This window comes from Clarias gariepinus, chromosome 2, assembly GCF_024256425.1.
Source record: "Clarias gariepinus isolate MV-2021 ecotype Netherlands chromosome 2, CGAR_prim_01v2, whole genome shotgun sequence".
Lineage (NCBI taxonomy): Eukaryota > Metazoa > Chordata > Actinopteri > Siluriformes > Clariidae > Clarias > Clarias gariepinus.
The window spans coordinates 35,122,461-35,138,960 of NC_071101.1; the positions used below are offsets into that span (position 1 = coordinate 35,122,461).

Consider the following 16,500-nt stretch of genomic DNA (forward strand, 5'->3'; position numbering starts at 1 on the left):
TACTTCACTACTAGCATGTAATGTATCTGTAACCATGCCTAACTGTTATCTCTCTTTCTCTTCTCTTCTCTCTCTCTCTCTCTCTCTCCCCCACTCCCTGTGTAGTCTGCCTGGTACAGTATGAGTGTGGTGACTGGGGACTTTAGTGGAATAGTTCAGGACTGGAATTTCCTACAACTTACCTGAGCCTCCAATAAGTAACTGGATTCCATATTAACCTAAACACATCAGCATCAGCATTATATTGAGCTTCCAGCCACCTAACTGCACAACAATTCCTGCTATCTGATATCACCCAAATGAGGATGGGTTCCATGTTGAGTCTGGTTCCTCTCAAGGTTTCTTCCTATTACCATCTCAGGGAGTTTATTACCATCTCACATTTACTCACTTACATATTTTCTCACATTTCCATAATTTTCTTTCAATAATTTTTTTGTTTGTTTATTTTTCCTTTGCTTGTTTGTTTGTACATTGATTGTACAGCAATTTGTACAATCTGTTTGTACTCTGTTTGGTCATGTGTCTGCTATTGTCAGCTTGCAGGAACTCAGTAAGAATCTTGGAATAGCTTGGGCCATGAAGGATCCACCCCTTGAATCCTTTGCTGTCAGAGAAAAGAAGGCCACGTTTGTCAGACGAATTTGAATGAGCCTTTGAAATGGGACGGCCTTAGTCGTGACACTGTGATGTAATTGGTTTTCAAATGCAGTCTTCAAAAGATGCAGCCCCTAAATTGAGACACAGCTTGGAACTTTCAACAAAACTCTCCACCTGCAAGATTTTGCTTCATGGATATCTAATTAGACACACCTGTCTATTACAATGAACTTTGCTCAGGTTTTATACGGGCTTTAACAAACCCTCTCCCTGCTCATTGTTATTCTGCTTCTTTGACTCCTTTTTCTATTTTTAGATTTTGTCCTTGCCTGTTCTTTGATAATCAGTTTGTACATTAGCCTGACCTTCTGCTCACAGTTGCACTGGTTTGTGCTTATTATCATCATTAATGGTTTTTCATTGTATTTTGCATAAAATGACATAAAAATTTAATTGTCCTGGAAGGTTGCATATTAAATTGCGAGAATATCAACAATTAACAAACAAAGATGATGGGAATTAGAGACCAGTACTGGGTCAACAACAACCAAGAAAATGTTGAATCAGATATCATATAGAACATCTTTACACCATAACTAATGGCTAAAAAAATCAATGGTAACTTGAGGTAGAGGTAAACTAATGGCCAGACATTCTCCTTTTCTGGTAGAGCAGCAACACATCCCGGTCCTGAATCTGCAAAGCAGTCCAGACCATCACACTACCACCACCATGTTTGACTGATGGTATGATGGCGTTCTTTTATAAAACGCTGTGTTGGTTTTACACAAAATGTAACAGAAAACACACTTTACAAAAAGTTTTACTTTTATCCCCTTAGTCCACAGTCGTCTTCTTCTTCTTTGTCTTTCGGCTGTTACCTTTCAGGGGTCGCCACAGCGAATCATCTGCCTCCATCTAACCCTATCCTCTGCATCCTCTTCTCTTACACCAACTAACTTCATGTCCTCTCTCACTGCATCCATAAATCTCCTCCTTGGTCTTCCTCTAGACCTCCTGCCTGGCAGTTCCAACCTTAGCATCCTTCTACCGATATATTCACAATCTCTCCTCTGAACATGTCCAAACCACCTCAATCTGGCCTCTCTGACTTTTTCTCCAAATCTCCTTAGTCTACACTACTCCTTAGTGAATTTGCCCAAAACTAAGATGATCAAGATGTTTTTTGGCAAATGTGAGACAAGGCTTTGTCCCACAGTGTTTTTTTTAGTCAAGAGTGCCTTTTGCCCCGGAACTCATGGATGCCATTTGTGCCCAGTCTCTTTCTTATTGTTGAATCATGAACACTTCCTTAGATGTTGTTCTGGGTTCTTTTGTAAGCTCCTGGATGAGTTGTCATGTTCTTGGAGTAATTTTGCTTGGCTATGCCTGGGAAGGCTCACCACTGTTCCAAGTTTTATCCATTTGTGGATAATGGATCTCACTGAAAGCCTTTAAAATGGCTTGATACATGTCAGGTACACGTGTCTCATTTGTTCCTGAATTTCTTTAGGCCAGGATGTGGCAAGTGAAATTTAACATTCCAAAAAAATACAAAATATTGTGGTTAATCAGAATTAATTTATGATTTAGCAATTACTTTTTCAAACAAGGTAGGTTCGGGCAGCGTTTTTCCCCCTAATTAAATGAAATCATCAAAACTGCTTTTTGTATTTAAACTGGTTATCTTTGTGTTATATTAAATTTTGTTTAATGATCTAAATCATTTAAGTGTGACAATATATGCAAAAAAAAAGTTAGTTTTTTTAATCAGGAAGGGTCCAATACTTTTTCACGGCACTGTAGGTCACTGTGTGGCTTAACTAACAAAACAGTCCTCTGAAGCTGGTCATGTAAAGGGCCTGGACTGAAAAATGGCACCTTTTTTAAACCTTGAGAATGCATCTACAATATCCTGATCATGATATCTACGGACATGAAACTGTTCAACAATACTCGTTCTGCCAGACACATGTGATTTGATGTTACCTGCATCATGCATGGTGGACATCACGTGAACGCATTCTCCTATAGTGCTGAGGCAGGAGGAGTTCTACTACATACATCCCCATGCAGCACTGGATACACCTTTCCTTTCACTCGAGGTTACATAACTGTACATCAGTAATGTTTTCACGCTCACCTATAGCGACTTCTATAAATAAACTACCAGAAGAAGTTCCTTTACATTTGACTTCATCTTGGGACAGACAATGCAAGGGAGATGTTTATTGGATGTTTTGAGATGGTGTAACCTTTTACTCAATACAGCATGTACTGCCCTTATATGTTAGTTTACTATTGCATTGCCTTGATTCCTGCACCTGTGAAAAACAAACCATTAGAAAATAGGAATGTGTTGCTCTGTTTGATGGCAGTTGCTATGGCAACACCAAATTGCACCTCAAATGAGAGAGAGGGGGATGATAGATAAAAGAGACATAAATATGTGAAAACTGTATTTTTTTTTTTTTTTTTTAATAAAATAAGAAGATATTCTTGGATTAAGATGCTGTACAGAAAGGTGGATGACTCATGTCTCTGTCCCCTGAGCTGTCCAATCCTGGCTGGACATAATTACCCAATATGTGACCCTACTCCTTACTTTACTGTTGCAATGGAGCAAAGGTTTTGATTTTAACTTTACGCACCAAGTTACAAATAGACCTCTTTACTACGCATACCTAATAAATTAAACATATTTAAGGTTTTTTTTAATCACACCACATACCTGTATCATTAACGCGAATAACAGTGGCTTAGATTCATGTTCTGTTGTTGTTGTTGGTCTTTCGGCTGCTCCCGGCAAGCGGTCGCCACAGCGGAATATCCAGTCCGCACTACAACTTGGCACAGGTTTTACGCCGGATTCATGTACTGTAGGACCTTGAAATAGTGTTATTCTTCACATTTTTTCATCCCCTTGCAACAGCTTTATGCCAAGAATGCCAAAGAAAAGACAAACCTGTTACTTGAACAGCTAAAATGTACAAAAGGAAAAATATTTTGAAAAAAAAAATGGATAAATCAGCGTGCAGTTGTGTTTATGGTTATTTTAGTATGCAGTTTAGTATCGATAATAAGTTTTTTAAATTTACTTAAAAAAATATGAGAAACTCAATGTTTGTAGTTTTGAGTTGGACTTACAGTAAAGCAGTGGCAGCTAATTAGATCAAGGTAAAAGTTGTTGAGTTGAGTTCTATTGCACCCAAAACTTTTTTTTTATTACAAAGATTGTTGAAGGTCATAAACTTAATAATATAATAATAAAATTATAAATAATAATATAATAAAATAATAATAAAATTTAATCATTAAACTCCTCCTCTACCAATTTTAGTTTTACTTTGGTGCAGTGATGTCAGCTTGCTATCATACAGTAGGACCGGACTGCACTGAACATGCTCCATTCATGCATCAACTCAACCTTACAGTAACGGGACAGAACAGAAACATTCCTCTGTACAAGGTAACAGCTTCACATACAATGGATGCTTCTCATGTCTCTTGTACATAAAGTGCCCACGCATGTTTTAAGTTTCATGATGTTATTTCCTTGCTTCACAGCAGTGGTTACACTGCAGTAACCCACATAATTTTGTTAAGTATATAACATGGTGTTTACACAATATCCAAATTGTATTATGACCTGTTTCATAGAATGAATTGTGGACATTAAGCATTAGTTATCTTCATTTCGCACTGCTGGAATTGTACCAGTCAGATTACTGGGGTGGTGACTGTAACAGAGTCTAAGCCCCCGTGCCACCACAACCTTGTGTGTCAGAAAATAATAATCTGCCAAAATTAGTAAGTGCAAAGATTCCATCTATCGCATTCTGCTGTTAAACTGTTGACTTGTCTATATGCCATATAATTAGCCGAGCGTCATATCCAGTGTACATCCGCCCCACTCAGTTTTTAATATCATTTGGTCTCTGGTGCCAACATAACACACATCCTTGAAGTGGTGAAATACATCACACCAGGAGGTCAGAAATTCCTAGAGGAAATGCCATGAAAGTGTAAAGGAAATTCAATGAATCATTTCAAAAAGATCACCTTTACAGCACAGTGGAAGAGATGAAAGGCTAGAGACGTCCTGACTGCTTATGCTCTGCCCAGTGGGCTAGGTGCCCGTTTTATGGATTGAAATTGTCTCATTCACTTACTCGACTAAATTCCCCCCAAATTCCGACTCAAAAACCACAGTACAAGACTAGAAACTGAGTCATATGCTTTCTTTATAGTTTGCTTCCAAAGAACCAATATACAACTTTCTTGTATTTTTTCTCAGTTTTCGCTCATATTTTCAGTCGAGTCCCTGTACATGACCATGACTTGAACAAGTTGGAAACAGATTGCAGATGATCAGGCTGGTGATTAGTATTCTGGTGATGCTGAATGCAGACGAGAGGAGAAATGTGGTTGCTGCTGAGGTTGTTACAAAACAATCAGTTTTAAAATTTTGTCTTTAGGCACTTGCATGTGTTCCCACTTCTTTAATTTAATCTATATTATTTAATTTATATAAAGAAATTAGGGTGGCTCAAGACCTTTGCACAGTTCTGTATTTCTTTTAAAAATGCTTTTGTAAACCAAGCTGTTGCTCACACAGACCACACACTGTGCACAGAGTATAATTCACTGTTAGTAAAAAAAAAAATGATTTAAATGTTCTCAGAAAATCATTATAATTAAATGTTGCTTGGATTCAAAACTCTATTTTGACTGGCAGCTGCTCTGTATGCGGCCCAGCTTTATAACTGATCATGATAGTGTATGTCCAGTTCACTCTTTAAAAACTAAACTCATGAATAAAATATTATTTTATCTATTGGTTTAGGAGAGGTATTTTTGTTTTGATATATACAGTATGTTAATTATTTTTTTAGAACATAGAAAGAGTGGCACAAAAAGTTATAATGATATTATTTCATGTTCTATAATTTTTTACATGCCTTCTTACTTCCTTTCAGCGTTGATGATTGACTACAGCTGGCATCATACAAATTTTAATAAACCTTTAGTCAGTGTTTTGGCTGCTGTTTGGACACTGAGTGGCTACAGAGAGCGCGAGACTAAAAAGTAGCCACTAGGAACTTTAAAAGAGCATAGCTAAGACTAAGATTAATCCTCTTTAACAGCAGGAAACGAATTGAGAAACCTCTACACAGCACGATCCCTGTGATTATACTTTACCTTAACATGACCTCAATTTTTCCTCTTCATCTCTCTCTCTCTCTCTCTCTCTCTCTCTCTCGTATACTCATGAAGAGGAGGGTGTCAGACAACATACAGACAGTGCTGGTGAGTGGCGGCTGGCAGGATCTCATCATTACAGACATCGCCGTCACCATGACTCCCACACCATGCTAACAGGAATCACATTGCCATGGTAACAACATTAGCTCCACAACTGCCCACGCAGGGTCCAAAGGAAATGACACACAGGAAGTGACATCTGCTCTAAACCTGGGCCAACCTGAACACCTCATCGCATATTTCACACCACTGACTCAACTTTCATGCATGTACAATTTCTGTTGTAATGAAAACAAGATACTGTAGCATTAATACATCTCTCGTCGCCACCTACTGGCAACGTGACCATGTTTAAACAGTGAATGAATGACTTGAACACTCATCCTGGCTTCCCTGACGCCATGTATGTGATCAGAGTGCCTTTAGTATGCACCTTTGTCATTTCAAATGGTTTGATGATCGTATTATCTATGCAGCTGCAGTAGAACCATTCAGAATAGCAGGAGACAAAAACTTATTGATAAAGTACTATAGCATTTCATTATTGAACCTAGCTTGACATATGCTTAAAGGATTATCTCATGGTCTGTGAGTCAGACATAAAGCGCCTTTGTATTATCTTAAGAACTATTCACACATAGAGTACAGATCTTTTATACTCAAACCCAGCAAAATATGCATTATATTATATCAAATACAGGGAAAAATCTGGAGGAGGATGCACAAGCACATATGAATTTCATGGTCAAGTGTCCATACGTTTTTGGCCATATAGTGTATCTACTCTGTAGAGTATCTCTTTAACCCTTGAAGAACAAAAAACTTTTTTTTTTTACACAATCTTACCAGCAAGGAGGCAGTCCTCAGCTGACCCGGTGGAGTAGTTAGCTGGACTGATGAGAGGACTAGCAGGAGGGCTGGTGCTAAAACTGGCATAGCCCAGAGATGAGCTCACCTCAGACGGCTCGCCACTGTGGCTCGCTACGGGCCGCTGTGCATCCTGCGATGAGGACAGAGACGTGCGCTGCTTGGGCTGAAAAAGGGAAGAAACAGAGTGAAGGTCAGAAGTATTGCAGCCAATACAGATTTATCTACAAGAGAAATTATTGAGACGCCAAGACTCAGTTATGCCTCTCTGTTACAGAGCCTCTTTATTGCTTTAGTTATCTGGAGACAGAGATCAATGTGCTGTGAGAATGTGTATGTGACTTGGTATGTGAACTTGCTCTGTTTCTTAAGATGCAGCTTTTTATTTATTACCCATCATCTTGGCTAAGCTCAGGAAGGACACACACTGAATACACTACTGGGGACAATAAGGGTTGCCATGTCACGTGGACGGGGCCTTGTTGCGTAGCAGCTCTGAGTCACAGCAGCTTGTTGTGTTCAAAAAACATGATGCACTGCTGTTGCTGCTGCACACACAGACAGATTGGACCAAAACACCTGTCAGTGGGAGTTCATATGGATATGCTGAGAGAGAAAGAGACACGAGGATGATGACTGTTGTGTTGTTATATAACTACAGGAAGTCTTACATAATCATCATCTTCACTTCCTGTTGCATCATAGGTGTCACATTAATTAATATGTGCCAAACGCTTGCAGAGTGAGTGCCTCTTTTATGACACAACCTGTCTCACACTCTCTTTCTCTCAACACACATGTATTCTCTCAATATTTGTCAGAGAAAGAGAGGGGAACTGAATAAAGCATCATGATCTATGGACTATCCCAACACAAATCTATTGCCGCATTTGACTTCCTTAGCCAACATCTGAACACAAGCATTATATACTGTATACCTATTTTAAACTACGTTACTGCATCTCAAACCCTGCTAACACAACATCTGTGCCACTGCACTGACGAGCCGATCGTGCATATGAAAAGACAGTTATTTAAGGTCCAGACTCCAGCACATCCTGTCAGACTGGCCACTTTTTTCTAGTCTTCCTAGCTAGTGGCTGTCATGAGTTACTCACAGACACGGCATTCAGCAAAACTGCCTACAAAGGTGGGTCAGTGCCATTCCTAGAGCGAAAATAAAATTCAGACTCAGCAATTCTTGCATTCTAAATTTGGAAGCTAAACCAAATGTTACAGGGTGGAGAATTTCTGCTTTAATTCCATTTATTCATTATCTATTGTTAAAATGACAGGAAAGAGTATATATACAGTATATAAAACCTGGATGAGGAGCAGAACACTGGATCAGAACATATTTAATGTTTTATGCCAGATGCCCTTCATGGTGCCTCGCCAATTCATTAGGTTTTGGGAGCAGTTCACTAACTCGTGCTACCTCCCCAGTGGCAAAGATGGTTCCCAGACTGGGAGTCGAACCCTGGTCCAAATTGCTGCATGTTAGCCACTATTGTTTTATAAAATGTAGTATGCATACTGCATAGTTCACCATACCCCAATGAAAAATACATGCAAACGCATATACACAGACACACACAAAATGCCTGTATGGTCCGGCAAGAGCCCCCTTTGTACTGTATGTGAATGAAGAAGCAACAGATCCAACACTTCACTGATTGATCAGGTGTTGGTCTTTGATGATTTATTTTCTTTTAGGTAAATATTAAATGCTCATTGCAAAGTTACAATGTAACAAATATATATTACTGTATTGTTAAATTTATCCGAAGTCATTTCTAGACAAAAGTTAATATTCATTCATTTATTCATTCATCTTCCATAAAACTTTATCCCATGTACAGGGTCACGGGGACTTGGAGCCTCTCCCAGGAGACTTAGAGCCGAGGCAGGGTACACCCAGGACAGAGTGACAATTTATTGCCGGAAACACACACATACACATACAGTACATACTATGGGAAATTTGGGATCGCTCAACAGTTACTCTAATTCTGCAGTCTAAGTCTTTGGACTGTGGGAGTAAACCGGAGAACAGCCATCAAGCACAGGGAGAACATGCAACCTCCATGCACACAGACCCAAGGCGGGAATCAAACCCTCGACCCTGGAGGTTATATTGATAATAAGATAATTTTGCATCATTGCAGAAATAATTGCTTTAAATAAACTACATTATCTACCAACAAAACAAAACTATTTAAACATTTGATGAATTAATTAGATAACTTTTTTACACTTGCACACATAATAATGCACAAACTTAGCTAAAATCAGTGCATTACACTTTGTGACCTCTTTTTAAAAAATCATATTCTACAAAAGTGCACATACTGTTCTTGCATACTAACATGCGTGGTAATGTTTCTCCTGGAAAACACTATCTACTGTTTTTGTACCACCTCATCCCTCAGTTGTATTTAGCACTATTGTAATTACAGCTGCCAGAATCCAGCTGTTCCCGACCCCCAAGTTTAAGTGACACTGCTGTAAGGATGAGATATTTTTTGTTTGTTTGGTTGGAATGAACCACACTCCCATGTGAGTGTACAGTAGTGTGCATTAAATGAGGGATCACTGCACAACTCATCCCATCCCGAGTCAGCCTTGGCTAAACAGATCTTTTTTGTTAAGATGTGTAGCACTTAAAACTGTTCAGCAGTAAAATCTGTTGTCTTCAGCTCCGGTAAGCAACCTGTTTTCATCAAGTTTTCACAGACACCTCTAAAGACTGCTAATAATTCACAGCTGCAGCTGCAAATGAGCCTGTAAGTTAACACACTCTGTCATGCTCACATACACATGCACACTCTCACTATGTGATGGCTGTGTTACATCTAATGAGCATGTCATGGCCAACTTTGTTTGGTTAACAAATGCAGCACGCTTGTCCATCCTTATTACATAGCTAGCACACAAGTCACACACACACACAATCTAACTCTAGAATCTCCAGTGCTGTGTGTGTGTGTGTGGGAAAACATGTATTTTTGCTAGATTGACTTTAACTCAGCAAAAGAGCTGCAAGTGAAAAAATGTATGAATTGCAATTATGATAATTATTCTGTGAGCCCTAGGACTTTAGGGCGATGAATGCCATTAAGTCTCCCGCTGGAACATTCTGTGCACAAAAGATCTCACATATCGCAGATGCTAATGCAGCCCGACTAAAGCCCTGAAACACAGCTCCATGATTTAAAATGGTGCCCTTCTCTTTTACACTGGAAAGTGGGGCTCTTTTAAGGGTAAGGATAACACATTAGCACTAGCATGCTTCTCGCCTCGGTTTTGCCATCTGTGCCAAGGGATTCCCGTGGCGTTTTATCTAAGCTGCTCTTTCAGTTTGCTAGCAAGCATTAGCTTTTATATTAGCTCATTTAGCACAGCTGTCCTACAGTTCACACCAAGAGAGCTCATAAACGCTAGGGACATCTCCAGAGCATTAGGGAAGTATTTGGAGCAAAACGACTGCCATTCATGTTCATCTAACTCAAATTAGCCTGAATTAGTTTGGATGGGTCAAACTGTTTTACAGAATTTTAAATGAAACACTGACGATAAAGTGTAGACTGTGAGCTCTCATGTAAATACACAAGACCATGAAAAAATATTTCATTTTTTACAATGACTTAGTGGTTGGCACTGTCGCCTTGCACCTCCAGGGTCCAGGGTTTGATTCCCGCCTCGGGTTTGTGTGGACGGAGTTTGCATGTTCTCTATGTGGTTGGCGTTCCCAAGTTGCTAGTAGTGTGAATGAGCCTGTGAGTGTGTGTATGTGTATGTGCACTGTGATGGATTGGCATCCTGTCCAGGGTGTACCCTGCTTCGTGCCATAAGTCTCCTGGGATATGCTCCAGCCCCCCGCGTCTCAGGATCAAGTATACAGGGTAAAGTGGTATAGACGATGAGTGAGTGAGTGAGTTGGAGTAATGTCTTGCCATGTACTGAAGCTCTACTGGAATTTGAAGATTTTGGCTCAAATCTGTTTGATTCGGTAGAAAAACAGTAAAGTCTTTAAAATGTATTCTGATAAGCTGCAAGTAACACTGTGTGTCATTTGCATCTATTGTAGACTCACAGGGGTCAACTATAAACAACTACAGTAACCCTATAAGAAGCTGTTATCAGCATACAGTCATTCAGTTCACAGTCAACCCTTATCAGCTTTCTAACTAGGCATTGCATTTGAAAGTTGTAGGACAGCAGTTAAGCTAATACATGCATAGCCGTTAGAATTTTCAGTCAGACTTTATCACATTACAGAGACAGCGCTTGTTAAAGTATTAAATGTGTCATGCAGTAACCCTAAATGGCTTTTCGCCTTTTTCATGTGCAGCAGTAAAACATCATATTGTGCTTATTGTATCTAGTCTCATTGAAAGCTTTGGCGAACGCCTGCTAGTTTGTAAATGAAGGGCAGAGTCTGTGAGAACGTGTAGTAATGTATAAGGGAACACCTGTCCCTAATTAATGATGCTTATTTATGTGTGTATGTGTTCATTATAGAAGCTGCAGGAAAGCTTAAAAAACCCTGTGTTGAGCTAATAAAAACATCATTTGACAGTGTTTTTCCAAGTGTCTCTGTGTGTGTGCATGCATGTAAGCTTGTGTGTTTGTGTGTGTGTGTGTGTGTGTGTGTGAAGGTGACAGTTTCATTTTTTTTCTCGAACACTTACATTAAGAAGTTCTTACATGGCGAAATGCAAAGCCCCAGGAAAAATAAACAGACTAGCAGTCTCTCATGCCTGCCTCTCATGCTCTCTTGAGTCCTCATTCTCTTCACAGCACCTCGGGTGTCTCAGTCATTTGCATATTATTACAAGCAGTCTTTTTCTTATTAGAAATATCACTAAAATCAGAGTTATAACGGCACTGTATGATGTAGAAAAACTAGCTCAGGCTTTTGTTACTTTCAGATCTAAGTACTGTAATGCCTCACTGCCTGGATGTTCAGGTAGCTGCAAAAACAAGCTCCATGCTGTATCTCTATCTTTTAGACACTGCATTATCAAATACTTCTAGAGATACATAAAGCATTAATTGGTCCTGCACCATAATAAGGTGCCTGCTCTTTATTAGTAACTAGACTAATTAAGACTGCATCAGGGAGCAGTTTTTTTTTTATCTTACAACAACCCACAGTTACCAAACAGTTGCACTTACAATTAGGTACTAAAGACTTACAGCTAAAACTATAAAATAAATTAAAATGCTTTTTCCCCTTATGATTTTGATGTTCATACTAAAGATGCTTTAAACACAGTCAGTACTGTTTGACTTTATACAGGTGTATCAAGGTTTGGATGTGTAATGACCATCTGCTGTCACCCAGAAGAATCTGGAGGAACCAGACTGTCTCAAAGAGGTTGTCCTTGCCACCATCACCTCTGGCTTGCCTCATTAAGGATCTAATTCATTATCCTGGTAAAAACGATCTACAAAGAGAATTGATTTATAAGCAGTTCAGTAATCATAGGTGTAAAAAAAAAGGCAAAGAACCAAGGGGAAGTAATGAGAAGGATAAGATGAAAATCCAGGATCAGTGCAGGTATACAGGTCCACATAAAATCCAAGGATTGTGGCATGTGCTGCAGTAAGTAGAGATATAGAGTCTCAGCAGTACTGATCAGGAAGCCAATGGAGTATGTGTGTGTTCACAATGTGTTTGCTTGCATCACACACTTAATAGCTGCTTATGGGTTTACAGCTATGAAATATGCATGTGGTTGTTTGAGTTTATGCTGGTCGCCCTGTGTGTGTGTGTGCGTGTGTGTGTGTGTGTGCGTCTAACTAACTCTGCTCTGCTGCCTGTTTCTCCTGGTTGCATGAAATAGAATCTTGGTGTATGGTGTGCCATACTTGCTATCCTGGAACTCTTAGAAACAGGGATCAAGCATGGCAGACTTCACAGTCCTAAGCAGAAATGAATGCAGGATCAAGGAACAAATATTTGAGCAACAGCTGCAACATCAGTGAGCCTCTAAGGCGTCCAATATTTTGTTGCAGAAATAAATAAAAAAAACAGTCTAACTAGAATAGATATCGCTGAATTTTAGTGCATTTCTATGTGCTAAATGTGTCTACATGTACATGCTTTACCTTTAATGCTAGTGTGAATATGCAGCTAACACTATTGCCTCATACTGTGACTATAGTCTGTGAGACGGCTCTATAGAGACTGTAGTCACATTATGATGTAATGCTGCTAGCTACATTTCTCCATTAGGACCCAAAATAGCTGTTTTCACACATCCACAAGGAAATGCAGGGTTTTTTTCATTTCATTTTCAGTTTCTTTCTGACCTTGATGGACCTCACTGGATAATATTAAACTGCAAATGATAACTCTTCTTCCTACAGAGTTTGACACACGACCAAGATTTTAGCAAAGTGCTTCTCTCATGTTACTATGTACTTTACATGAATTTACACTTGCCTAGTTCGCAAGTCGTAACGTGCAAATCACTTAGTGACACTATTTAAACCACTTCCTGTGCTGAAGCTCATTTTTGGTTGCAAAAGATGGTTGCTGTACTCATAAATCATATTACTTAACTGGGGGGGCTGGGGTGTCATTAAACATGGTTTGGAGAGACAGACTCAATTTAATTCAATTTTATTTATATAGAGCCTTTAACAATGTACATTGTCGCAGAGCAGCTTTATAAAATCAAAAGAAACAGATGTTGGTTTGTACACGTAACATTTGTCTTAATGTGTCCTGAAGCAGTGCTAGTCATCAGGTTTCTCCAGGAATGAGCATATGAAAGAGTGCAAATTATTAATTTGTTCAAGTATCACACTTTGGGACAATGTACAAATGTTAATAGACATTTTACAGCTGAATAAGCAGCATTTTTTGGGTTTAAATCTATAGAAAATAAATATATTAAATGTGTAAATTAATGCCAAATGTAACAAAAATAAAGAAGATTGTTGACATAACAAAGTAGTATGCAAATAAAGGATCAGTACACAGAATTATGATAACTGTTCTGTCCATAGAGGCCTGACACAATAATAAAACCATTACCCTTACCATAATTCACGTTAGAACTTTGTGCTGATCAGTGCTGCATTGTGCACATTGTCTTTCACATTAGCTACTTGGATGCTGATGCAATGGGATCCCATTAAGGCAAAATGTTACTTTTTCAATCATGTTCATTCTTTTTCAATATAAATAAAAAAAAACTCATAAATAATGTGAATTGTTGGAGTGTTAATCCAGTTCATCCAGTTACTTTTTGTAAGATTATTGTTTTGATAAAAGTTAAGTTGTTATGCTGGTGTGTAAATTCATGCATTTAGGATATTAGACTCATTCTTCATGCTGGATGATGATCAAGAACAACATATTGCATAAGAGCTGTTATTTTCACTCACCCAGTATCATCTGTAGCCTTTTTTTTCCTCATCCAACCAGTATTTGCTGCTAGTAATGAACTCCTCACTCTGAGTTTAAGGTTTCAAATGTTTCATTATGTTTTAGCATGCTGCAGTTCTTCTTCCCTGATTTGCTTTGAGGTGTTGCTGCTTATACGGTCATTAGATACACTTAGATTACATCATATCCTGTATTATAATTTGCAAGTATGAGTATCTGACCATGATACTAGACTAATACTGTGAACAAACACTATACTAACACTATACTGTACGTGCACTAGAGTTTACTCTAAATACTATCTAAGTGTTATTACTCTGACTAATAATAGAAGCAGTAGCAGTAGTAGTACAGTATTACTGCCGATAACAACAATAAAACAAAATAATCAATCCTAAAGTGTAAATTCAGGATTACTCTTGGTCAATCCTTACATTTATTTCAATAACTAGGGCTTAGCAGAATTCTATGTGATGAGTTTCAGCAGAAAGCTTATGCTGGAGGTTAATGGAGCATGAGTGCAATGCTTTAAAGCTTCTGTTTTCAAACTGCCAAAGCAATCATTCAACAAAACACCTCCTCTGGGTGTCTCTATAAATATATTCATGACTCTAACTTTTTCATGCATAGCAGAAGAAGTCAAACTACAAAACTGACATATTTTTGGGAATATATTCCAAGACAAGACACAGATCGCTTATGTAGAAGATTCGCGTTTCAGAAAATAAAGAAAATAAACAGCATGGCAAGACAAATTCTAAATGAAGCCTCAGTTATATAAAAAAGAAAAAAAAATATGACTTTTAGGTCTTACTAAAAAGGCTTTAATTCTTCATGTATTTTCCATTCATTTTGGCGTTTATTTATAGTGTCAGTGGGGATGCTATGCATGTATAAATGTACAGTAGTTATTCATGCAGCGATCAAAAACTCATTTAAGAGAAGATTTGCAATTGCTAAATGAGAAATATAGACAGAATGACAGAATGCACAATCTTTCCGTATGTGAAGAGTGCATTTGTCCCCTCATCATGCTTTTCACTATTACAGTACATTGCTGTGTACCTGCTTTTCTTTGTATATTTGTCACACTGAAATGATTGAGATAACCACAGCAAATACTAAATAATCAGTTTATTTATTAAAGAAAAAAGCACTGATCAAACCTTTCTGGCTCTGTCAAAAAGTTCCCCTGATTACTGCCAGACCTGCTGAATCAGGAAATCACTTACTGTAAATAGAACCTGTCTGTCAAAGTTAAGCATGCTAAAAGGTCCCAAGAATCAATACATTATGCCACCATTAAAAGAAATTTAAGATCAGAAAAGAAACAAGGTAGTTGACATTTTTTGGTCCGGAAAGCATTGAGAGACATTATCTTGGAACAGCGGTGAACCTTCCCAGGAGTGGCCAGCCCACCAAAATGACACCAAAAGCACAACAACGACTTATTCAGGCGCTCTAAGAGAACCCAGAACAACCTCAAAAACACACCTGAATGGCTCAAAAATACAAAATTATTGTTTTGGATTGGGATAGTCTGTGTCCGGACTTTAAAAAAAATCCGATTGAAATGCTGTGGCATGACCTAGACACCTAGAAACAGCCTATTCATGCTCGAATACCTTTTGCTCCAGTGATCCCTAGCTCACTCCTTTGTGGTCCAATCAGAAAACAAGAAACATCACAAACAACTTGAAAATCTCTATTATTTTGGAGAAAATCACCATGATTAAACATAACTTAACCCTTTAAATACGACTACTACTCACTCCAAAGTCTCTTTATAACGAATGGACTGCATTTTACTGTAGATTGGAGAGACAGTGAATCTGCAAAAAAAAAAAAAAAAACTCTCTTTCTCTCTCTCCCTTTCCACAATGCTCAATCAGGTTGAGTCTTCTGCCTTCTTCAAACTTTAAATAGGGAAGATCATTCAAAGTGTTTAAGAGATTATTTGGGACTTGACAAAAATGCAATTCAATTAAATTTTATTTGTATAGCGCCTTTAACAATTGTTTTTGTCGCAAAGCAGCTTTACACAATCAAAAGAGTTATTTAAGTCTGTATGCAATGTGATTGGGCAACAGTGGCAAGAAAAATACTCCCTGAGATGGTAATAGGAAGAAACCTTGAGAGAAACCAGACTCAACAGGGAACCCATCCTCATCTGGGTGAAACAGAAAGCAGGAATTGATCTGCATTTATACAATGTGTTAGGTGGCAGGCAGTTCAGCTATAACAGTTGATGTTAATTGATGTTAATTTGAAGCCCAGGTAGTTATTGGAGACAATTGCAGTCTTAACCTATCGAGCAGCCGCAGCCAAGTCAAGTCCTCAGAGAAACAGCTGTCAACACCAGT

The 16,500-nt window shown here is 38.4% G+C and overlaps 1 protein-coding gene across 6 annotated transcripts in view; it reads right to left on the reverse strand.

Moving 5' to 3' along the window:
- The window catches only part of anks1b (ankyrin repeat and sterile alpha motif domain containing 1B), a 155,665-nt gene that overhangs the window by 60,411 nt on the left and 78,754 nt on the right, over positions 1–16,500 (reverse strand). For all 6 annotated transcript variants that reach the window (XM_053515971.1, XM_053515954.1, XM_053515944.1 and 3 more), the window contains one exon: positions 6,712–6,898. In XM_053515971.1, the coding sequence (XP_053371946.1) occupies positions 6,712–6,898 (187 nt within the window). The remainder of the gene's footprint in view (positions 1–6,711; positions 6,899–16,500) is intronic.